The sequence below is a fragment of the Humulus lupulus genome, chromosome 3 (assembly GCF_963169125.1).
Source record: "Humulus lupulus chromosome 3, drHumLupu1.1, whole genome shotgun sequence".
Taxonomy (NCBI): Eukaryota; Viridiplantae; Streptophyta; class Magnoliopsida; order Rosales; family Cannabaceae; genus Humulus; species Humulus lupulus.
Window position 1 is genome coordinate 28702820 of NC_084795.1, and position 24712 is coordinate 28727531.

At 35.3% G+C, this 24712-nt stretch overlaps 2 protein-coding genes across 4 annotated transcripts; both read right to left on the reverse strand.

Annotated features, from left to right (window-relative positions):
- Nucleotides 1–842: 842 nt before the first annotated feature.
- LOC133822420 (uncharacterized protein At2g33490) lies at nt 843–7431 on the reverse strand. 2 transcript variants are annotated; one of them, XM_062254753.1, is made up of 12 exons: nt 7282–7431; nt 6986–7155; nt 6443–6515; nt 5987–6061; nt 5411–5472; nt 5255–5323; nt 4973–5001; nt 4622–4826; nt 4266–4526; nt 3614–3667; nt 1646–2626; nt 843–1161 (listed from the first exon to the last, which is right to left on the reverse strand). In XM_062254753.1, the coding sequence occupies exons 2-11, from the start codon at nt 7097–7099 to the stop codon at nt 1694–1696; spliced, it is 1875 nt and encodes a 624-aa protein (XP_062110737.1). In that variant the 5' UTR covers nt 7100–7155; nt 7282–7431; the 3' UTR covers nt 843–1161; nt 1646–1693. The 2 variants fall into 2 exon arrangements, with proteins under 2 accessions (XP_062110737.1, XP_062110736.1); XM_062254752.1 differs by having other exon boundaries at nt 6986–7390.
- A 1461-nt stretch (nt 7432–8892) lies between these two features.
- On the reverse strand, nt 8893–13578 carry LOC133822421 (pyruvate dehydrogenase E1 component subunit beta-1, mitochondrial). Of its 2 annotated transcripts, none has more exons than XM_062254754.1 (16): nt 13418–13578; nt 13041–13125; nt 12872–12946; nt 12299–12379; nt 12180–12206; nt 12027–12089; nt 11687–11773; nt 11115–11240; nt 10854–10987; nt 10690–10762; nt 10500–10565; nt 10007–10045; nt 9794–9918; nt 9594–9708; nt 9371–9481; nt 8893–9213 (listed from the first exon to the last, which is right to left on the reverse strand). In XM_062254754.1, exons 2-15 carry the CDS (start codon nt 13089–13091, stop codon nt 9413–9415), a joined length of 1131 nt encoding a protein of 376 aa, XP_062110738.1. In that variant the 5' UTR covers nt 13092–13125; nt 13418–13578; the 3' UTR covers nt 8893–9213; nt 9371–9412. The 2 variants fall into 2 exon arrangements, with proteins under 2 accessions (XP_062110738.1, XP_062110739.1); XM_062254755.1 differs by lacking the exon at nt 13418–13578 and adding an exon at nt 13263–13393.
- Between the last annotated feature and the right edge of the window lie 11134 nt (nt 13579–24712).

Genomic DNA, 24712 nt, shown 5'->3' on the forward strand with positions numbered 1-24712 from the left:
AATGCAGAAAAATGTAGATCCAATCCGACCACAAAATAGTAAAATAAAACATGAATGCATACACAGATCTATTCGAAATAGTTAAAGCAATGTAATAAACAAGTTTCCTCACTACATATAACGAAAATATAATTACCCATAAGATTTTTGCCCCTAGATCAGAATACTCAAAGTGGAGTTTCTTGTCTTGATAGGATTCAACACTTGCCCAAAGAACAACTTCAAAACAAAATTAAATGTGCTCCAAACTTGTCATAGATTGAGAGAATAAATGGTGGCTACCTTTTTTTTTTTTTATTTGAGTGAGGGAGCTTGAACCTTAGAGAAAATGGTAAGAGAGAGATAGAGAAAGAAAACAAGAGAAAGAGAAGTTATGTTAGGGGCATTTTTGAAATTTTGAGAAATACTAGCATAAAATGGTGATGTGTACATAGCATGAGATATTTTTTATTTAGGACCCTTACAATGCATAAATAATCAAATTTCCCTTTTAAAATGTGTACATAATTGTAAGCGTAGGTAGACTATTCCAGTATTGGTACCAACCTTACCCGATACTTCTAATGTACGTACTTATCCGATATCCTCATATGATATAGGTAGAATACAGCCCCCCTCTTATACGGAAGTGAAAATGAAATAATTCCATTTTGTAAATAATATCTCTTTAAAAAAATTCTATTATCACCAAAAGCACTTGTCTTTTCCTCACATATTTTCTTAGACCGTCGCACACAGTTGCCTTTGTTTTTTTTTTTTTTCCTTCTTTCCATCTATTTCAAGACATTCAAATAGTTGAACATTATGTAGAAACGTCAAGCTATAGCCAGGCCAGAACCATATTGGTTTGAAAAAAAAAATGATTACTGATTATAGATAGCTCGTAGTGTAGTGAATACAAAACTCCTCAATGATGGATCACCATAAAAATTATTGAAGTAAATTATGTAATGAACCCATCATGGCGGATAATTAATGGTAAAAATGATTGAAAAGACAATTAACAATTATCATACTTGAGACAAAAGATATTTACATATTCAGCAGCAGCAGCAGCGCCTGTACAAACTAATTAACGAGAAACGACCCTTCCCACCAAGAACTCTCCATTGCCAAAGTTAGAACCAAAATTATGGCCACAAAATGATAACGTACACTCACCTGTGGTCAATTTAACACCATTACCACTTGAAAAAAAAAATAGCAATACAATGTAGAGAAAAAACTTTACATAGGTGAAATGCATTTGTGCTTTCATTTCAAGACTCACGTATTGCGTCTCATAATAACTATTGATTATAAGAGTATATAAACCAGCGAGATTCCAAGAATGACTGAACACAATAACTTTTGATCATATAGCACCCTTAACAGAAACACAAAATTATCCCTATCTTTTTCCAATTATTTTGAAATGACAAGACTCATCACAGGAAATGAACCAAACAATTCTTGTAACACAGAGACTCCAAAAGATATTTACATTAACTACCATCAGACTTAGTAATAGAGCACCAACATGTCCCAATGCTTTTCATGAAGGTATTTAAAGTAATCAAATATTTCAAGCACTAAAACAATATCTAACGTCCATGTTTAAGCAACATTATTCAGAAATCAGAACAGTGAAACTGAGTCGAATTACCTCTGGTTTGGACCAACCGATGAAGATCTGAAAACTTGTTGATAATGGCTAGTTGTTAGATAAGGCAAGTGGTGACAATGGTGGGGAAACAAGGTCTTCTGCAATCAGAGAGTTGAGAGGAACTTTCATTGGTTTCGACACTTGTAAATCCACAAACCTAGAATCGTTTGAGGGTATGGATAAACTACGAGAAACGGTTTGAGGGGGTTTTGGCAAAGGAGATTTAGTCACCATTTTTATGGAAGACTGTACTTGAGCTCTAGACACTAGAGGGGCAGAATGACCAACCAAACCCGTTGATCTTGGAGACTGGAAGGAGGAACTAGTGGGAGGCCTAGGTAATTCATGAAGCTCACTAATTTTAGGTGAGGACATAAAAGTAGGGGAAGCACCTGCAGAGGCTTTAGGTGGTGAGGATGAAGGTTGGAGCACTGGATTTCGTAGGAGAGGTCCAGAATATAACTGGGGATGATTCAAGGACCATGGCTTACTTGTTAACGGACCAGAAAAGGCTTGCCTTTTAATTTTTTTAGAATCAGAAGCAGAAACTTGATCATTGCGCGAAAATATATGGCCGTCTAACAATGGAGGAGGTAGCTGACGTGTTGCAATATTGTTGTTGCTTTCTTTCAGTACAGACTGTACTTTTATAACTTTTGGTACATAAATGCTCTCAACCTGAGAATTCTTTTCATACATTTTTGGTTCCAAGGGGGTTGAATGCCACAAATTCTGTTTTCCCCCGCTTAGATTTGTAATTGCTGTGTGCTTCACAGGATTACCTGATCCAATAGAAACTGCACTTTTTGCATCAATTGGTGTGGGTAGGACATATGAGTGGAACTTTCGTGTGAATGATGGCCGCATTTGTCTCAATTTTTCGCTAGGATCCACTTTATTCTCAGCAAAAAGTGGGGCTGATTGGCTAACTATCCTAGCCCTGAAAGAAGCATTATGTCTGTGCAGTCTATTAACATTGTTCTGCAATAATTCAAAAACAAGCTGTCAGATAAGAAGATCCTGGGATAAAGATCAAGTATTCTGAAATTCCAAAGAGGAATTCAACATAACAATTGTCTTAGTTCTAGCAACATTCTTGGAAGAATACTGCATTCCATGTGTTTGGCTAGTCAATCAGTATAAAATACCGGAGAAAATTCAAAGCAAATTGATAATGGTTTTAAAAATTTCAAAACCCGTTCTACTCTGATGCTGGGAAAAATATATCCAAACTATGTTTTTGCTGAATTGTTCACAACCCAGTCAAGCCATGGGTTTTGATTTGTTGGGTTTTGAAACCCACTGAATCGAACTTTTGTATTTTAATTGTTACATTTATATTCGGTTTGGATTTTAATAGATAATTGGGCTACTGGGCTAAAAATAACCAAAATTTAGAAAAATAAAAACAAAACCTAGAAGTGAAAACGTAGTTGCTTTACTACCGGTGGTGCTGCTGACTATTGTAATTTTAAAGGCTTAAAAGACTTGATTTAGATAACATTAGTAATCTAGCTCTATCTTAGGCTACTAAATTTTATGCTTTTTAAACTAATATTCAGTATTTTGAAATTGTGTGTTGTTTTACTATTTGACTTTCTATGAATTAAGGTTATTTTACCGTTCTTATAAATCTATGATTTTTTATTTCATAATTTTATGATATTTTTTAAATTCGAAACCTACATTTTGATTCAATTAAGGAAATCATCTTGAATCCTGACACTTTATATAAACCTTAGGTCAAATTAATTCAAAATGAAAAATCAATTTTATTTCCCTGATTAAAGATGTTTGGTTAATGAAGAACAATATGTGCAACATACAAACAAACTGATAACTGAGACAATAGCCTAGAAATTTCAGAATTTATTAAGACTCCAATACAGAGTGATCCAGATCCCAATCCAATCTGCTAACGGATCATATCTTGGCTATCAGAAAATAAAATGTATTGCATTCTCTTACCTTGAGATCTTCCACCTTTGCTACCTTGGGAAAAGTAAGGTCCACCTGATCAACCTGTACCAAAAAGTACATGTTTACATAAAGTCAGGATGGTTTCAATAAAGTCTACCTGTTCCAAAAAGAAAAAAAAAACAAGGACCAAAATAACTGGAGGACAACTAATTCAGATATTGTTCCCCTCGTACCTTTATCAATTGATAGAAAAGGTACATGACTAATTTTAGTCATCAGACATTTAAATTTATGATCTTAATAGGATTATTGTCATAAATTTTCCTGCTTGTCAAACATAAATTATTTCTACTTTTGCTTGCTATAAACAAAACATTATCCTCTATATTTTGCAACACCATATGACTTATTCTAGCCTCTAGCAAGAAAAATGTATGGCATAAAGATTATATTAAAAATCATGTGAGTATTGTTTCCTTTCTCTGCATGAGATATCTCCTAAGAATTTCTAGATAAATGCTTACAAACATATCTTGTGTGTGTGTGTGTGTGTGTGCGCGCGTGTGCACATATCAGGATAAAATGATGGAGAAATGTCATCTTGTAAAAGTATTTTGCAAACTCTCTTTTGCTGACCAATAAATGCAATTAATAAAGAGAAGAACTCTCAGCTAGAAGTGACAGAAGTTAATCTGACAACCTCCATAGAGTTTCGTGATGTAGAAACATCTTGTTCCTGATCATTTTGGCCATAGTCAAAGCTCAATTCTCCATCATCATTTGAATCATAGCTACCATCATCGTCGTCATCGTCACGATCATCATTATAGTCATCATAATCATCTAGATCATCATCTTCAAGACCAACAAAATGGTAATCAATATGCTGCTGTTCAGTCACCAGTTTCACATATGGCTCTACTGCCTCAAGAGACTTAAGAGCCTTCTTGAAGAAGCACAACTGTTTTGAGCAAATAATAGAGCAAGACAATAACTAGGTCAGTAAAAGAATAAGAATGCGAAATGATGATGATGATGATGAGCTGAAAATAGTACCTGAGCAGCATGATGACGAGCTGCCTGTGTTAGAAGACTTCGAGATTGTCCTTGCTTCAGAGATTTTAAGCGAAATACAAATAATGTTGCTTCCTGATCATATTCATCATGAGCCATTATCAGTTGCTGCGTAGAAAAATTCTCTCTTCCACTTCTTGACCTCCCTTTTTCTCTATGTTTAGCTTTCATATCCTCATATACTTCTCTGGAGACATGTGATAAGACAGCATAAAACAGATGTATATGCATGTGAGCATGTACATGAATGTGTGTTTTAGCATGCATGTATATATACATACATATATAACATACAAAAATATAAAATAAAAATAAAAGGTAGAAGACTAAAACCTCTTTTCATCACATTGTCGCTTCATCTCCTGCATCAAAGAGATATATAAATATATGTTTTAAAATACTTCAATGAATACACAGAGATAATAATAACCAAAACATGTCCGAAAAGCAACAAGTGCAAGTTGAGGCATGTGCAGTAGATACCCGTAACAATTAAGAAGTAACCACATATATAAATTAGACAAATAAGAAAGTCCTAATAGCAAAAATGAGCCAGCAGTAGAAAACAGAAAAATGGATCATTACAAATATTTAATTAAATTAACAAGGCCAGACCTCAACTATCCGAAGTTCATTAAGAAGGGACTCTGATGGAACGGTGATTGTGTGGGATATATGAGAGCGCTGTAACATGAAACGAAATAAATAAGACTTGTTACAAGTGAGAAGTAAATAAAGGAATCTCAAAATTACTTTACAGTAAAGCCTCACATAGCTATCAATAAGTTTCTGAACTTCATACTGCACTTTCCCTAGCATAAGCAGGACCTTGCCTGTGTGAAAATAGAAGGAAAAAAATTATTACTTTTGCCACCAATGGTATATTAATACAAATGAAAGACTTCAGACAGAGCCAAATTAATGGGAGTAATGCATTTTGAGAATACATGTTTGTGAGCGTGTTTCTTGTGGAAAGAGAGAAACGCAGGTGATGGTTTGTTAAGTAAATCAAAATTTAAGAACTAAAAAAACTATATGAGCAATTAAGTGCATACAAACTCAATGGAACTTATGATAAAGAGGAAGAACGACAGCTCCCAAATGTAGAAAAACTGAACCAACAGCTCTGTAAATCACATTTGAATTTTACATAATGCTGCAGACACATTTTTATGTGCCGGAAATAAGAAGGAAAAATTTTCACAAAACGAGAAAACAAAGTGGCAAAATGTAATCTTCAGTAATATTTATATATGTATGTATATTTATATAAATATATATGATAGTTTTTCAGTAATGTAATGGAAAAAATTGTTACAATAAAAGTAGAAATAAAATAACATTTACCACTTTCTTCGTCATCATTCAGTGCAGTTTTCTCAAGAAGACAATCACCCAACTCCCGCAATGACTCGGAGAACTCTGAAAGAGACATAAAGAATATAATGAAAATAGGACATAGCACGGATGATCTTCCATAAGAAATTTACTAACAGTAAGTCGAAAATGGATTGCTTGCTCTTTGAATTGGTGACATATTGACAAAATGTCATCACAGGTAACTGACAATGCTTACATTAGTTTAGAGGACAAAAACATGAGTATAAATCTACATGGTGAACTGCTGGAATACCGAATAACAAAATGAAAGTCTGCATCATAGTGCTACTGAAAAAACATTCCCTCAGTAATCAGTTAAGGGTAATGTAGGTTGCCATTCAATAACAAAACCGAAACAAACAACATTTCACAGAAACCTGAAGAAGGCAAGCCAAGCAAAGCAAAGGAAAGAGAAGAGTATACCAAAGGCGCTGTTCGTAGTGGCTGCAGCCGCTGAAAGCAATCTATCATAGCAGTCCCTCATATCTTGCATATCCTTCAAGAACAAAATCACATCAATTATAAGAAACTATGCTTGTCAAATCATATGCAAACAACCACAAAAGAAAAGAAAAGCTCTGGTATAGCAATGCAAACACAATTCTAGCAAGCCAGTCTCCCATGGTTTCAAGCTTTCAGTTTATACTTTAGATTTGTATGTATGTATGATACTCCAGTTCTTCACCTTGATATATACTTACACACATACATATACATATATAAAATAATAATAATAATCGTTGCTGAAGAAATAATCCTAAAATACTCGCTCCCTAAATTGTCAAAGCCAGCCCTAGGTTTCTAATTCGAGGCACCGTTTCATGCAAGTAAAATTCCAGAAGAAAACAAATTTGTTTTTTCAAACCATAAAAAAACGATTAAAGGAAGGGTTAAAGGCGGTGTTAATTCAAATGATCTTCGTTCAGCTTGGGTAGAAGAAAAAGAAAGAGTTAAAGAAAGCCGTACCTGAGCAGCCTGAGCAAGCTCGTCCAATTGAGAAAAAGGTCGGAGATCTCTGCGTTCTTTAGGTCCCTGCTTGTTCAGTGCGAAACCTCGAAATTTTCTGAGAGACGTCTTCATCTTCGTCTCTTTTTTTTTTCTACTATCCGATTCCGATGCAGAAAGCGAGCGATTATCTTAGAAATTCACAAGAAATGAATCAATTGACGACGAAGAAGACGACGACGATGATGGTGATTGAATATTTGCAGAGAAAGAGAGCTAATATGAAGAGAGGGAGAGAGAGAGAGAAAGGAACACACTACTATTTCTTCTTCTTCAACTCCATTCCATTCTTTGCTCTGGTCTGGTCACGTCAGGACCCCAATAAAGCATATTATTTTATTTTTTTTTTATTATTATTGACTAACTGATTTTTTATTTTGATTTTTTATTTTAACAATAATTCTTATAATAATTGGTGCAGTAATAGAATTTTGAAGGGAATGAAAACGTATCGTTTACTTTTTTTAATTGAGTACCGTTGACCGTTATTTTTGGTTGAATTTTCAAATAAATAAAGTGAAAGTATAGGTCGGAATTATGTTCAACTTAAGGGACTAATATACATACCATAGTCAATTAAATTAAATCAATTATATATATATTTGTGTTTTTGAATACTTTTTAGGGTTAGGAACCAATTATAGAGTAGAAGAAGAGAAATAACATCATAATTGGGTAAAATGCCTGTTTTATGTAGACAGCTACATTCAAAGTTTTCCACACCACATGGTATAGTTAGCGAAGGTGTTACGTCATGTATACAGCATATATAATACTATTGATAATACTAAAAGCTTATAATATATATATGGTTTGAACTTTGAAGTATGTACTTTATATAATCTTTTATATATATATATACCCATTTTGACCGTAGAATTCTAGTGGTACAATTTATATATGAAAACTATGCCTTAAGACATTAATAGAGTGGAGTAGTGTTTCATGTCCCCAATATCCATCCAAATATTAACAAAAATGAAATTAACAAATGATTGTAAAATCCAAATCAAACACTTCAATGATTTAAGAAATCAAGTCATGTTGGGATTACCCTTTTGTTTTAAAGGGTTTTCAAGCGTCAAAGTTCTTGGTTATTACCTATGACCAAAGAAAAAAAAAAGAAAATAAGGTGGAAAGAAGCTATAAAGTGTCTTTAGGGTCAACAAAAACGTGTTTCGTCGTACCGAAGTAACAACGCAAGTGTAGCCCTTTTCTTAAAGCATTTGTCAATATTTGTTCATGGTCATGGGTACATATTCGTATGAAAACTCCATCAAACCATCTACGAAATTGTGGACTTCTCTGCTTAACAACCAAACACGAAGTTTCAGCTCAAATTTATTATTCTATCGCATTTTAATTGATCCAGATAATTATTTATTATTTTTAAAAAATCATTTTAATTAAAATTAATTTGAATCACAAAAATATGTAGATTTTTTTTAAAAGAATTGTTAAAAAAATTAATTAACTAAACTAATTAAAGTGCGACACGAATCCCTACTTACTTTAGAAATACCCCAGGCCAGCCACGTTAGCAAAAAAACGAAAAGACATTTCAATAACTTCTTTAGTTCAGACCATTTTTGCCAAGCAGAGGCATGACTCTAAAAGGAAGTTCAAGCGGAAAAGCCCATTTGTCATTATTCTTATTCATTTATTGTCAAGTGTTTGGAACCAATTTGCTGATTCTACCTATAAAATATAACTAAGATGAATGGTACTAATAAAGGGTAGTTCATCAAATCATAATAAAAAAAGGGGCTTTCGTGTTTATATCTTCACTCATTTATTTTCTCTTATTATGACTTTTGGTCATAACTCTTGGGTTGGCCATTCACATACAGAGTACATCAATCAAGGAATGTCTCACAATTGAGTCACCGAATAATATAACATGGAATAGAAAAATCATTGGAAGCCAGTCACAGAAAACAGCTTTACCCAAAACCAAATGTTGGGAGTGAAGCGAAGATTAGAAGAAAGTAAATAACTTTGTGAAAGAAAAAAAAATGGCTGCCTGTGGAGAGTAGTTTTTTCATGTTGAACTGCCCAAAACGAAAAAGACAAAACAGAGCCACAAAATTTATCGCTCCGGTCAAGATATTCTCCAAGTTATTTGACAAGCATTTCCTCCCCTACCCTAAGAGATGCGAAGAGAAAATAATATACAGTCCCATTATCTCCTGAAATGATTTAACACCAGTTATTTACGTATGTTAGAATACAAGTTTGCTATACTCAAGAGCTAACCTACTGTTTCGTGAGCCATATACCCGTGGACAAGTAACTCAAACATGAATCATATTATATGAATTGAATATTTTGACACCATCTACTTACCAGGGCCTGGAGATGTTTGTGGATGGAATTGGCAAAAAAAAATTAAGCAGTTGCAGCCAAAGGCACAGCTCGGTAGCATGCTCTCTTCGCTGCACGTACAATATCGTCAATCTGCACAATCAATTACACAAGATGCTCAATTCAGGGCCACAATGATGAATGAATTTATACAAAGTAACCACATTAAGACTGACATAATCATTACAGTAAGTAATCTACACACCTGAGGAACAGCCAATCTCTCCAAGTTAGCTGCGTAAGGCATCGGAACATCAGCACCAGCAATTCTTTCCACTGGTGCATCAAGATAGCCAAAGCTCTCCTCAATAACAGATGTGCTGTTGAAAAGAGAAGTGTGTTATGTAAGCTTAAATAGCGCATGAGAATTAATCAACAGGGTACAAATTTAGCAATGATGCAAACCATATTTCAGCACCGACGCCGTGCTGAGGGAATCCTTCTTCAACTGTTACAAGTCTGTTGGTTTTCCTGACTGAAGCATTAATCGTGGCTCTATCCAGTGGCCGAATTGACCGCAAATTGATTACCTGTCCATATAACAAGTCATTACCGTGTCTACAACTAGGCAGGAACCATATAAAAATAAAAGAACATGTTCTTTCAACAATCATTTACCTCAGCACTGATTCCTTCCTTGGCAAGTATCTCAGCAGCCTGAACATCAATCAAGTCATAGAATTACTCTCAAATGGAAGGCAAAACCAACTTAAAAAAGGCATTTTAACAATTTAAAAACACTACAAATAACTTTCCAATAAGCAGAAAGAAAGTTTGCATCCACATTTTGAAGTACTAAGGCAACTGGACACTGCTACAAACCTCAAAAATTTGAAAAGACATAATGCAAAATTTTAAGCTCATGCCATTTTACAATAAAATCTTAGAATCTTATGATATTGACTACTTTACTAAAATATTAGAACCTTAATTTATAAGTTATAACTTTTTCAACAAAAAATATTAGAGATAAATTCCCGAGGAAGACCAAATAATTTCTTACTTTGTGATACCATCATAAGACTCTCCCATGCCATATAAGTTTATTTCACACAATAAATACTATCAAACACAAAGCCAAAGATAGCTGATGAAGATGGGATGGACAAACCTGGAGAACATAGCCCACCATTTTCGAGAAGGCTGTAATTGTCACGTCTTTTCCTTCTCTCTCAATCTATAATCATTAAATATAAATGTATATTTTTTAAAAAAAAAATAAGACAGCAAATCAGTAATTCAAATATAAAGATAAATCAACAATCAACTTTCCAGTAATTCCATTTAGCTCCATTAATCACCTTAGCTTTTCCAATTGGAAGGCAAAAACTAGAATCAAGAGCTTCAGCTGAAACAGGGAACGATTCACCATATCTGAAGCACAAAAAGAAATTCAATCATTACCAAACCTTTAACCAGACAAAAGACAACTTAGCATCACAATCATCTCCCACTAATTACTTACAGCAACTCATTTTCAAGGAAAACAACAGGATCAGGGTCTCTTATGGCAGCTTTCAACAATCCTCGAGCATCTTCAGATGAATAAGGAGTCACCACTTTTAACCCAGGACAAGAGGCATACCATGATGCATAACACTACATAAATAGCATAAGAATCAGTGGACTTTTCATTTGGTGAGAAGGGAAGCCCAATGGTACAGCAACATTTGTATACATCTAATTATTTCAAAACAGGCAGAAATGTATATATATAAAGACATACTTGAGAGTGCTGGGCCCCAACACCAGCAGCAGCCCCATTTGGTCCTCTGAAAACAATAGGTACATTAATCTGGCCAGCAGACATATAATTTGACTTTGCCGCAGAATTGATGATGTGGTCAATTGCCTGCAAAAAACATCCAAGTGAGATGTACAGAAACTACAATTTAAAGGGTGGAGTATACAGAATCATAAGAAATTTCAAAACAGGTCCAATGCTTAGCACAGCCATTAAAAAATAAGCAGTTCATTGAAATATAGGAAAATCTCTTGTGCCAAGCCAACCAAGTCAGCCAATAGGAGCAGGCTGACTATACAATCCATGTTGACTTTTCCTTTGAGACCATACAAGCCAAGAGATGAAGAAATTATAGAGCATTAGCCTCCTAACTGATCTCATAAAAATCCCATTACAGATTTTAGAGCAAAATAATTTAAGCAATGAAACAAATTCATAATATCTTGTTTAGTAAGACATATAACCCAATTCTAGCCAACATTAAGTATCATATCCAAAAAAAGGTAATCAACAGAATGAGAACCCCGAATGAGAACCCCGGAGAAGAATCTTGCCTGCATTGAGAAATTAAATGTCATAAACTCTACAACAGGTTTAAGCCCATAGTAAGCAGCACCAACTCCGATACCAGCAAACCCAGCCTGAAAAGCAGACAGAAGAAAACTAGGTCAGGCAAGAACTGCAGCTACTAAATAAGTAAACAAGAATAATCTCATTTCCTTCTTCCAGAAATAAACAGGAAATTGGGTTAACATAACCTTGTTATTATTAATATGAGAAAGAAGAAAAAACATAATTATACCATGAATAATATCAAAGTAAACAGACCCATCTCCCCACACAAAACAGAAAAGATAAACGAAAAAGGTCAGCATGTCAAGTAACCAAACGCACCTCTGTGATTGGAGTATCAAGAACTCTGTCAGGACCATACTTGTCCAAAAGACCTTTAGATATCTATATAAAGCAGAGGGAAAAGGACATCATCAAACAAGAGTCCATGAACAACAACAAAATCATCTAATCAAGAAATACGAAAAATCCAACCTTGTATGCGCCTTGGTATTCCCCAACCTGCATTGACAAAAATATGAATGAAAAATAAGAACAGAAAGACTGAAAGAGCAACGATTCAGCTAAGAAAAATTAAATCTCGATCTTCCTACCTCTTCTCCCATCAAGAAGACCTTAGGATCAGCAGACATTTCCTCATCAAGGGCGGAGTTTAAAGCATCTCTCACTGTCATCTGCTCATAATTATTATTTCAAGAAAAAAAAATCAAGTTTCAGTGTTTGTTAAAAGCAAAGCATATCATTTAGCAGAATGATGGAGAATAAGTAATAAAATTTTGTCCCATATTAGAAATTTAAACTGGAGTTTTCCATTAAAACAAAAAAATTGTGGAGCACCAAAACAGAATGAATCTTCAATGCAGCACCTAGAGGAAAAAAGTGTATATAGAAACTCTCAAAAAAAAAATATGTAGGTCATTAAGAAGATTAATATCGAATTACACAAAACTTTGAACAAGTATTACAAGTTAATTTTGGTAATATTTGGCAGGTAAATATATCACACACACACACACAAAAGGTCCCTTTATGTGTAATAGGCAGTCTGACAATTACACTATACTCCAAAGACAAGTCGAAAAGATTGTAATTATCATTAGTTTACAGCAATAAAAACCCAAGTTCCAACCACACATTTGAAGTGAACAAGTCCCCATAACCATTACCTCTTTAGCAGCGGCAGAATAATTCCTCGTAGCTGATACGGCAGGACGAATCCTCTGCAGGGACTGCCCCAAAATCTGAAACGACACACAATTGGGTCACACCAAAATCACACGAACATACAGCAACAAACTACAATTTACGATCATAAGAGAAAAGAAAGTTGAATACCACAGCAGATGAGGTTCCAGAGCCAACTTTTTGCCTTAATAACCCCAACATCTTTCTTTATTTCTTCACAAAATTCCTCCGATCACTGAAAATGAAAAGAAAATATAAACTTCAACTCCAGATTCGATTAAAGGATTATCACATGTGTATTTATACCTAAATAAAATAATGAAATTAATTTAAACAAAACCACAAGTCCCATTTCATCATAGAAGAACTCACATCGGTTACAGGGGAAGAGAGTATGAAAAACGCGAAAGCAGATGCGAACCCAGGTATACAAATACATATATATATGTATATATATATATATTAACGAAGAAAGTTCGATTCAGAATATATAAAAACAAACTAGAAAAGGAGAAGAAGCGAAGAACCTGATTGGGGGACTGTAAATCCAAGGGTTTGGATCAGATCGGCGAGAAGAAGAAGAAGGTTGATGTAGCCACCATACACTTTCCACTCTTCGTTTCACTTACCTCGCTTTTATTCTCTCTCTCTACTAATTTCTATTTTGACCACTTTATTTTCTTTTTAAAATTATATTTACAAAAGATAATAATAAATATATAATATTTTTTAAATTAATTATAATAATTTGTTTCCATTAATTTTGTTGCCACATAAATTTGTTTACTTTTTTTTCTTTCTTTTTCCAAATAGAGCTGAGGATGTCTGTTTATGACTTTTTCTACATTTTTTTTAAATTTATGTTGTTTTATTTATATCTAAATTTGTTTGTTTTTATAATGATTATTTAAAGACTGTTGGTGCCTGTTTGGAGCGTAGATATTTGGTTAATTTTGTTGTGTATACTATACGTTGACACTTTAATAAGGGCATATTCGTCACTATGAAATTTTTATTCTAATTGTTATTATATTGAAAAAGTACCATATTTAATTGGTAGTGAATAAAAGAAATTACTATGATTTGAAGACAAGATTAAAAATATTTAGAAATAAAAATAGAAGGGTACAAATAGAATTTTTTTTTTTTAAATATTGGTAGGTATGCGCTGTGTGACCCAACTGGTAGCAGCAGCAACTTACCTACCACCACATCTCACTTCTTTTATGTTTTGGGAGCATTTTAGGAGTTAGATGAAACAGGATTACCTCATCTTAAGGAAAAAAAAATTAGAAAAATGCCAAATTGTTTTGTCATTAGCATAGCTGAAATTCCCAAATACCAAAACTAAACAAGTATATGAAGATACTGCGACAAAGCAGAGAAACATTCCCACTTAAAATAAATACAAAAAACACTGTTAAATCAATAACCAATAACCAATAATACATCATGACACATATCTTAATTAACCTGTCTTTTAACACCCAATTAATAAAGACAATAAACAAAATATTAATGTTTTAAATCACTCAAAGAAGAAGAATAAGATATAATTACCTGAGCACTGAATATGAAATAGATAAATAGACATGTAGATACAAATATTTGGACGCACACAGCGTGGCACCATCACTCCTTTTGTTCATAATTATTATATATATAGTATGATTAGTGATAATAAACAACTAAGTTTTGATGGTACCACTCTCATGTACGTCTAAATAATAAATCTAATAAATAAACCAAAAATCATCTTCTATATTTTCTTTTCTCTGCTCTACTAGTGAAGAAACCAACTTTTATAACTCCAAAAATTACAAATGGCCTAATACGGAGGAAAACTCATATGCAGATATGTATGTATGTACTTACGTAACGTTTGTATTTAATCATTATTATAAAGTAAAAAAAAGTGGTGTAGTTTGATAAGGCTGCGCCTCCATTATAGTGGGTTCCAAATTTTAGAGTCAAGTTACAATGATAAGTATGGATTTTGTATGGCTTCGATAGATGAATTTGAAGTGTTTTTGGCAGCTTTTGGATTTTCTCTCTGCCAAAACACTTTGTGTGCGTTTGTGTGTTTTTGATGAAAACTCAAAACTGTGTGTGTGTCAACATGACTCCTTGATATTTTCTCTGTGCTCATGAGTTCTCATTTGTATGAATATGAATATGAATATGAATAATATGACAAATAATATATTTGTTGGATTAAGAACCAACCACCATACAATCCAGGTTAAGATATGTATCTTATCCATTCCACCGATGGATAATATATCTTATTTTTTTACTTATTCAAAATAATATATATATATATATATATATATATATATAAACCGACTAAGGTCGTCACTAAGTTGTACCCGAATTTTAATGAAGGTATATGTAAAAAAAATATATCTCTTCTATATAAGAAGAGTATAGATAACCAAAATTTTTAGTTTTAATGGTTTTTCATTTGTTTAATGTTAACTTTAATTGAATATTTTTATATTTAAGATAATATTATGATATTTAAGGATAGTTTGTAAATATTTAAAGTTAAATAAAATAAAATAAATAATTAAAAAATAAATAAAATAGAATATTTTTGAGATATTTTACAATATTAATTATTTAAAAATAATAAAATTATATATTTTATAACTTAAATAAAATTTAATTAACTTAAACTCACTTATTAGAATATATCATATTAAGCATATAATATAATATAATATATTATGAATTAGCAATAAATTGTTTTTTTAAAAAAAATAGAAAGAAACTTAAATTTAAAATCCATGTATAATATTTAATATTACATTAAACATATAATATATAATCTCTTGTTGTCTCTCCAAAATTCAAAAACTAGAACAAACATAAACTTAAACAAAAATAAATAAATTATTTAATTAAAATAAGATTTATTTCAAAATTTATATGATATTAATATAAATTTAATAAAAATAATTAATAAATTTTATGAATAAAAATAAGCAAATATATATATTGCACATTGTTCGTATCTAATATTAACAAAAATGTGAATATCTCACATATATGATTTCTAGTAGTCATTACGTATGAGTGCAAAATAAAAATAAAGAAAGTGTTCTCTTGTATGTTTGAAATCGATCTCAATTAAAAAATGGATAATTCTAAATCTAAATTGCACAAGTATAGGACAATTTCCTCATATATTATTTTAATAATATAATGTTGATTAAATATATGTGTCAAATAAATTAAGGGTGTCACAAATCTATTTGTAACATATAATTGGGTGTATAAAATCTGGTTACAATTTTTTAACTCCAAAAAATCATCATATTTAGGTGTGTACATTGGAGTTACACATTTTAAATTTGATTTTTCATAAAACTATAACATTTTATCGTTGTTAAGGTGTGTTTTGACTACCATAAAAAGTATGGAAGTTACAAAATCATATAAAATTAGTTTGGACGTTTTTTGGCAATTTTGGGTGTTAAAAAAAGTGAGCATAACAGAGGGACATGCGTTGTGTCACCCATTGTGAGGCGATGCATCGCAGGTCCTAGTATGTGAAATTACACACCAAGCGATACATCACCTGGTGGTAGGCGATGTCAAGCGATGCATCATTTGGTATGTAACAACTCAAATTTTGAGTAGTTTGAAACATTTCCAAACGGTTCAAACAACTTATATAACACCCAAATCTTCCATTTAACACTATGAATGTACAATTGATGTTTTCTAACAGCCAAAGAGTTCGTGGAGTTTGAAAATCAAAAAGTGGTCCAAAAACTCTATAAATAGGAGTCTTGTGTTCACTTGTAAGACACATCATTTCTATCCATTAGAGCACTTGATTAGAAATTCACTAAAAGGCTTGATTATTTCATAGAGTTATTTCCATTTTAGAGTTCTCTTAGGGGTCGTTTGGTATAAGGAGTTCACAGTTTTAATAGTCTAGAAACTTACATCACTGTATTTGGATGTGCATTAGAATCTTATCTATGATTCCTTATAATATCACTTTCTTTATTGGTTGTGCATAGGAATCTGTCAAGTTTTCATATTTTTATAAAATTAATATAATCATATATTTTATCAAAATACTAAATAATATAATTATAAATAGCAAATAGCATTTTAAAAAATTACCAATTTTTTTATTAGATCATAATTTATAAACAATTTTACTCATAAAATATTTTTTTTAACATAATACAATGTTTAAATACTAGAATCAAGTATAATTTTTAAAAATACAAAAAATACTCTTATTTTATTTTTACTAATATTTCATTTGTTATTTTAAACTAAAGTAATGATTTAAAGCCCTTGCATATCAATTTCTTTAAATAAACAAACATTATTTATCATCTTATAGTTTGATATATGTATATTTATTTTTATATTATAAGATTCAAAAATAAAAAATAAAAAAGTCATTAACTAAAAAATAATTGGTTTAAGAATTTTTTAAAAAAAATAATAATAATTTTGAAGTGTTTCACATTCCTGAGTATCTGAAAACCACCTATCAGGTGAGTTTCACTTGAACCCAAATTCAGGAAAAGTTAAAACACATGGAGTATAGTTTCACAGGTTAGAAAAATTCAAACTCAATACCAAACATGAGAAAGTGTTTAAATTCTCATTCTTGTCTCCAGATTCATGCATACCAAACGACCCATTGGTGCTTAGAGAATATGGAAAATAAGCTTTTAGACAAAGGTTTTGAATTGTTCAAGTTTGTGATCATCACTACTCTACACTTAAGGTGGTGTAAGTGTAAGAGTGATCTTCTTATTGCTATTGTTCTTCTTATCTTTTATTCTTATTTCTTTCTTCTAGTTTATTTATTTATTTATATTGTTTATGTTTTGAGTTGTATTATATATATAAATATATATATCATCTTCCATTTCCATTTACTTGTAATATATATGCTTTGAGTTGTATCTTTCTTCTACTTCATCATCATCTTTTTCTATTTATTTGTAGCTTTTGCAATTGAGTTGTAACACTTATTTTATCTATCATCTTGTCTATTGTATTATTTTTGTCTAGAGTTGTATTTGGTTTCCATCATTGCCATTGGAACATATTATTTCTCTAACATTCAAAAGGTTAACCATTTGTTTGTTTCAATGGAATGAGAGACCAACAAGATCATAAACCAAGACATAGTGAGGTTGGATAGTTTTGATGGGTCCAATTTCACTAGGTGGCAAGACAATGTGAGATTCCTCTTGACCACACTCAAGATTTCCTAGATCCTTGAGTCCACCTAAGAACCTCTCTTGGAGCCAACCGACAAGGACACACCCGAGGTGAAAAGGGCTAGAACCAAGACGAAGGAGGACAATCTCTTATGTAGGGGTCATATCCTCAACGCCTTATCTAATAGGATGTATGACCTCTATACCGAAACCAAGTCAGCAAAGAAGATATGGGATGCTCTTGAGGCTAAGTTCAATGCGGAAGAGGAAGGCACCAAAAAGTTTTTGATTTCTCAATACATTGATTTCAAATTTTTTTTTTTTTTGTGATAAACCAATTCTTCCTCAAATACATGAGCTTCAAATTATTTTTAACAAATTTGAAAGTGTTAAAGATTGAGTTTCCCAAGGCCTTTCAAGTTGCTGCAATAGTGGCAAAATTTCCCAAGCCTGCTTTCTGTGTGGAGTAGTGGGTCACCTCAAGAAATATTGCCCTCAGTTAGGGAAAGAAGAGCCCAGAAAGGTGGACAGCTCGACCCCAGCTCGAGTGTTCACGTTGACTCAAGCAGAAGCTGAGGCTTCTCCCTCAGTTGTTACAGGTCAGCTTCTTAGTGCAGGAACCCCTTATCATGTGTTAATTGATTCTGGTGCTACGCATTCCTTTGTTGCTAGTAGCATTATTGATAGGTTGTGTAGACCTTGTGATTTTTATGCTGTGGGGTTTGGTACTTTGTTACCCACTGGAGAGATAGTGGTGTCCAGAAGGTGGGTCAGATCTTTGCCAGTGACAGTGGAGGGCAGAGAGTTGTTAGTGGACTTGATAGAGTTAGTTATGACTGACTTTGATATGATACTGGGTATGGATTGGTTGGCAAAGTATGGGGCAACTATTGACTGCAGAAGGAAGATGGTCACCTTTGAGCCTGAAGGTGAGGATCCTTTTGTGTTTGTTGGTACTGTGCATGGACCTTGTGTACCTATGATTTCTGTGTTGAGGGCCAGGGGTCTTTTGCAGAGAGGATGCATTGGATTCTTAGCCAGTGTGGTTGATACCACTCAGGTCGTGCCAGTGAGACCAGAGGATACTAGACTTGTATGTGAGTTTCTGGATGTGTTTCCAGAGGTTTTGTCAGGGTTGCCACCACACAGAGAGATTGAGTTTGTTATAGAACTGGCACCAGGGACGGAGCCAGTGTCTAGAGCACCGTACAGAATGGCCCCAGCTGAGTTGAAAGAATTGAAAGTGCAGTTGCAAGAGCTGCTGGATATGGGTTTCATTAGACCTAGTTTCTCACCCTGGGGTGCGCCAGTTCTGTTTGTAAAGAAGAAAGATGGTTCTCTGAGAATGTGTATAGATTACAGGGAACTGAATAAGTTGACAATTAAGAATAAGTATCCTTTGCCAAGGATAGATGATCTGTTCGATCAGTTGCAAGGTATGAGGGTATTCTCTAAGATCGACCTTCGTTCTGGTTATCATCAGTTGAGGGTCAAGGAGGGAGATATACCGAAGACTGCTTTTCGTACCAGGTATGGGCATTATGAGTTTCTAGTTATGTCATTTGGATTAACTAATGCCCCTGCTGCTTTTATGGATATGATGAACAGAGTGTTCAAGGATTACTTAGACCAGTTTGTGATCGTCTTCATCGATGATATTCTGGTGTATTCTCAGACTGAGTTGGAACATGAGCAGCATCTGAGGTTGGTTCTGCAGAGACTGAGAGAACACAGATTGTTTGCTAAGTTCAAGAAGTGTGAGTTCTGGTTGTCTCAAGTATCCTTTCTTGGACATATTGTCAGTAAGGAGGGGATTAAGGTAGATCCAGCAAAGATCGAAGCGGTCAGAGATTGGCCAAGGCCAAAGAATGCTTCTGAGGTTAGAAGTTTCCTTGGATTGGCAGGTTATTACAGGCGGTTCGTGGAAGGGTTCTCAAAGATTGCAAATGCTTTGACTGAGCTGACACGCAAGAGCCAGAAGTTTGTGTGGTCAGATAAGTGTGAAAACAGCTTCCAGGAACTGAAGCAGAGGTTGATTACAGCTCCGATTCTGAGTCTTCCTACAGACCAGGAGAAGTTTGTGATTTACTGTGACGCTTCTCTTCAGGGTTTGGGCTGTGTTTTGATGCAATCAGAGAGGGTTATTGCCTATGCTTCTCGTCAGTTGAAGGAGTATGAAAGGAGGTATCCTACTCATGATCTGGAGTTGGCGGCTGTGGTTTTTGCTTTGAAGATATGGAGGCATTATCTCTATGGAGAGAAGTGTGAGATCTATACAGACCACAAGAGCCTGAAATACTTCTTCACCCAGAAAGACCTGAACATGAGGCAAAGGCGTTGGCTGGAGTTAGTGAAAGACTACGATTGTGAGATCTTGTATCATCCAGGAAAAGCCAACGTGGTAGCTGATGCCTTGAGCCGGAAGGGTCCGGGGCAGATTCATGGTATGAGGCTGATAGCCAGAGAGTTGGCAGATGATATGACCAGAGCTGGTATAGAGTTGCTGGTGGGCCAGTTGGCTAACATTACGCTACAGTCTACATTGTTAGAGAGGATCAAAGAAGGTCAATTGAGTGATCCACAGCTGATCAAGATTAGAGAGGATGTTCTGGCTGGAGCATCCAGAGATCATACAGTGTCTGAGGTAGGTTTGTTGAGATACAAGGGGCGGATATGTGTGCCGTTAGACACTACATTGAGGCGAGAGATTTTGGATGAATCTCATACTACACCTTACTCTTTGCATCCAGGCACCACGAAGATGTACCAGGATGTGAGATCGTTATATTGGTGGCCGGGGATGAAGAGGGATGTAGTAGAATATGTGGCTAAGTGCTTGACATGTCAACAGGTCAAGGCTGAGCATCAGAGGCCGGCAGGGTCACTGCAGCCTCTGGATATTCCTGAGTGGAAGTGGGAAGACATCACGATGGATTTTTTGGTGGGCTTGCCCAGGACTACTGGTCAGCATGATTCTGTTTGGGTGATAGTGGATCGCTATACCAAGTCAGCTCACTTCTTGCCAGTGAGGACTACATATACAGTTGATCAGTATGCAGATCTCTATGTGAGAGAGATCGTATGGCTCCATGGTGCACCTAGGTCGATCGTGTCAGATCGGGACCCCACTTTTACTTCCAAGTTTTGGGGGAGTTTGCAGAAAGCCATGGGGACGAAGTTGAAGTTCAGTACAGCTTATCATCCTCAGACAGATGGGCAATCTGAGAGGACGATTCAGATTTTAGAGGACATGCTGAGAGCATGCGTACTGGATTTCGGTGGTTCTTGGAGTAAGTATCTGCCTTTGATAGAATTCTCCTACAACAACAGTTACCAGTCTACCATTGGAGTAGCACCTTATGAGATGCTATATGGTAGGAAGTGCAGATCTCCCATCCATTGGGATGAGACAGGAGAAAGGAGGTACTTAGGTCCTGACGCAGTTCAGAGGACCAGTGAGGCTATAGAGAAGATTAGAGCTAGAATGCTTGCTTCTCAAAGTAGACAGAAGACCTATGCAGATCCCAAGCGCAGGAATGTGGAGTTCCAGGTAGGAGACTATGTTTTCCTCAGAGTCTCGCCATGGAAAGGGGTGAGAAGGTTTGGGAAGAAAGGCAAGCTGAGCCCTAGATTTGTAGGTCCATTTGAGATCCTAGAGAGGATTGGTCAGGTGGCTTACAAATTGGCTTTGCCTCCGGCGTTGTCTGCCGTGCATAATGTGTTCCATGTATCAGCTCTTCGGAGGTATGTATCTGATGTGGGCCATATTCTGAGTTATGAGGATCTGGAGCTTAAGCCAGATCTCTCCTTTGAGGAGCAGCCAGTTCAGATACTTGATAGAAAGGACAAGGTCCTCAGGAATAAGACAATACCTTTGGTTAAGGTATTGTGGAGGAACAGCAAGGTCGAGGAAGCGACCTGGGAGCTGGAGTCGAATATGCAGAGTCAGTATCCCGAGCTGTTCAGGTAAATTTCGGGGACGAAATTTCAGTAAGGAGGGGATAGTTGTAATGCCCCGAATTCTCCGATGAGTTTAGCGACATGAATAGTAGGCCGGGAGGGCCATACTTGCTTAATTATGTTATTAATCGATTAAATGCATGTATATGTTGATTATATTATGATATGATGTGAAATGCATGCATATGAGTCCATATTTACAATTACAGGGGTATGATGATAATTTGGCCCGTTGAGGGTAATTTGTGTATTTGGGTGCATAACTTGATTTGTGAATGAGATTCCATTATTATGGAGATATATTTGAGCTAAGCAACATGAGACGGTTATTTTTAGTGGATTAGCGGTTTTACCATAGTGGGGTCAATTTTGGGGTAATAAAAATGTTCATTTGATGATAAATTGGGAATATTTGAGATCAGGGTGAAATTTTGGAGGTTTTGACTATAATGTCCCCGGGGGTGTTTTCGGGACCCCGAGCATTAGGTTTTATTTGAGGTTACTTAAGGTTGAAGTAGCTTATCAGATAGAACATACGATAGAAAACCTTCCGTTCTCCCTTTTCAAAGTTCGTTTTGCCGTTTGAGCCTTTTTGACGAAATCTTGAGTTCTAGGAGCCGGAATCGAGTGAGGATCGAGGATTAGCGATCCTAGGGAAGATTAGAACCCAATTGAAGGTAATCGAAGTTTAAGTTTTGAGTTTTTCCGAGTTTCTAAGCTTTGAATTGATTTTGTGAATTATCGAGTTTTCGGTTCGTTCGAGCCTTGGGTTTTGAGGGTTTTGATGCATGGGGAAGCTTGGGAACTTTGTCTTGATGATTGGGGAATGTTTAGGGATGATTTTGGAGGCTTTGGAGTGTTAGAAACGCGGTTGGGAATGGCCCAGGGTGGAGTGTCGCGGCCCTGTTCTTGAGGCGCCGCGGCCCTTCCTTGAAGAAGCAGGTGGAGGCCTTGTGCCTGCTGGGCGCCGCGGCCCTAGCCTCTGGGAACCCTGGGGGCCGCGGCCCAAGGTGCTAGGGCCGCAGCCCTTGCCCTGTTTTCGCCCCGTTTGCTCGTTTTGACCCCGGAAACCTAGTTTTAGGCCTCGGGAGTGTCCTTGCTACTTAGATTAGCTTGGATTGATCTCTTGGAGGTTAAATAATGGTTTGAGACCCTTGATTATCTTGATTATTAATGGTATCCCAAATGTGTTGTGATTAGGTAACCGCTAAAGGACTAAAAGCTAAACTGTTCTCAGAGGTTGTTCTTTTGCTCATTCTAGCTCGAATCAAAGGTAAGAAAACTGCACCCCGAGTGAGACATGCATGGATATTTGTGAGGCATGTTGGTTGTGTAATATGGACATGGATTGAACATGGAATGCTTAGCATATGTTGTTCACTTGAGCATAGCATTGACTAATTAGTCAGGTTTGGCAAAGGTGCTAGTATCAGCTGTGAAGCTGTGACTGATTAGTCAGGTTCGGCAGTGGTACTGGGCACTGGTCACGTTGCACTGACTTGTTAGTCAGAATTGGCAAAGGTGTTAGTGTCAGCTGAGAAGTTGTGACTTATTAGTCAAGTTCGGCGGTGATACTGGACACTGGTCACTTGGCGCTGACTTATTAGTCAAGGATGGACTTAGCGTGGTTCACGCAAGCCAACGGAGATTAGATCTAATCGATTATTAGCATTGAATGACTCAAGGAGCATTAATGCCTGTCCGACCCTGAGGGTCGATGAGCAAACAGAGCCTGGAGGCTAGTGGCTTACTTAACAGCCACTCTCCCGCTGGAAAAGAGAGCTTGGAGGCTAGTGGCTTACCTAACAGCCACTCTCCCGCTAAAATCATGTGATGTTCATTTGCTTGTTGAAAGCTTTATGTTCAGTGTGATTATAATGATAATCATTTGATAGTGTTATTGAAAAATGTTATGTTTTCTTGCTGGGCCTTGGCTCATGGGTGCTATGTGGTGCAGGTAAAGGGAAAGAAAAGCTCACCTAGCCTTGAGTGGGGAGCTGATGTGGTGGTGTGTACATATGCGGCCGCTTGACCGCCACGGTCATGGTGTTCTCAGAGGAACTAGGGGGTTTACCCTGTTTTTGCCGCTTAGGTCGGCGGGATTGTAAATTTAAAACTGTAATGACCATTTTGTACTGAGAACCACTTGTAAATGTTTTGTTTAGCTCTGCAGAGCAGTTTGTAATAAAATCTCCATTTCCTTTTTATTGGTTTTGTACCTTAACCTGTTAATCATACTTAGAGCACGTTTTTTACCAAAGGACTCAGGCAATGAGTCAAATTTCCGGTCCACCGTTCACCGTAACTGTTCTGGGGTAGCCAGGGCGTTACAAAATGTGCTTTATGTTCCCGAAATGAGTAGAAACTTGGTGAGTGGAGATTTTCTAGGAAAATCCAGCATTAAAGTAGTTTTCGAGTCCAGTAAACTTATACTTACCAAATCAAATGTATTTTTGGGAAAGGGGTACTCTTATGAGGGTATGGTTAAGTTGTGAACCAATGATGTAACTTTCAATGTTATCAATAAAGATGATAATTTCATTTGTTGAGTATGATTCTTTATTTTATGGCATCTTAGACTATCACATATAAGTTTCTCAACTATGAAAAGAGTAGTTAAATGTGGTATGATTGCATGCAACATTAAAAACTATAGAA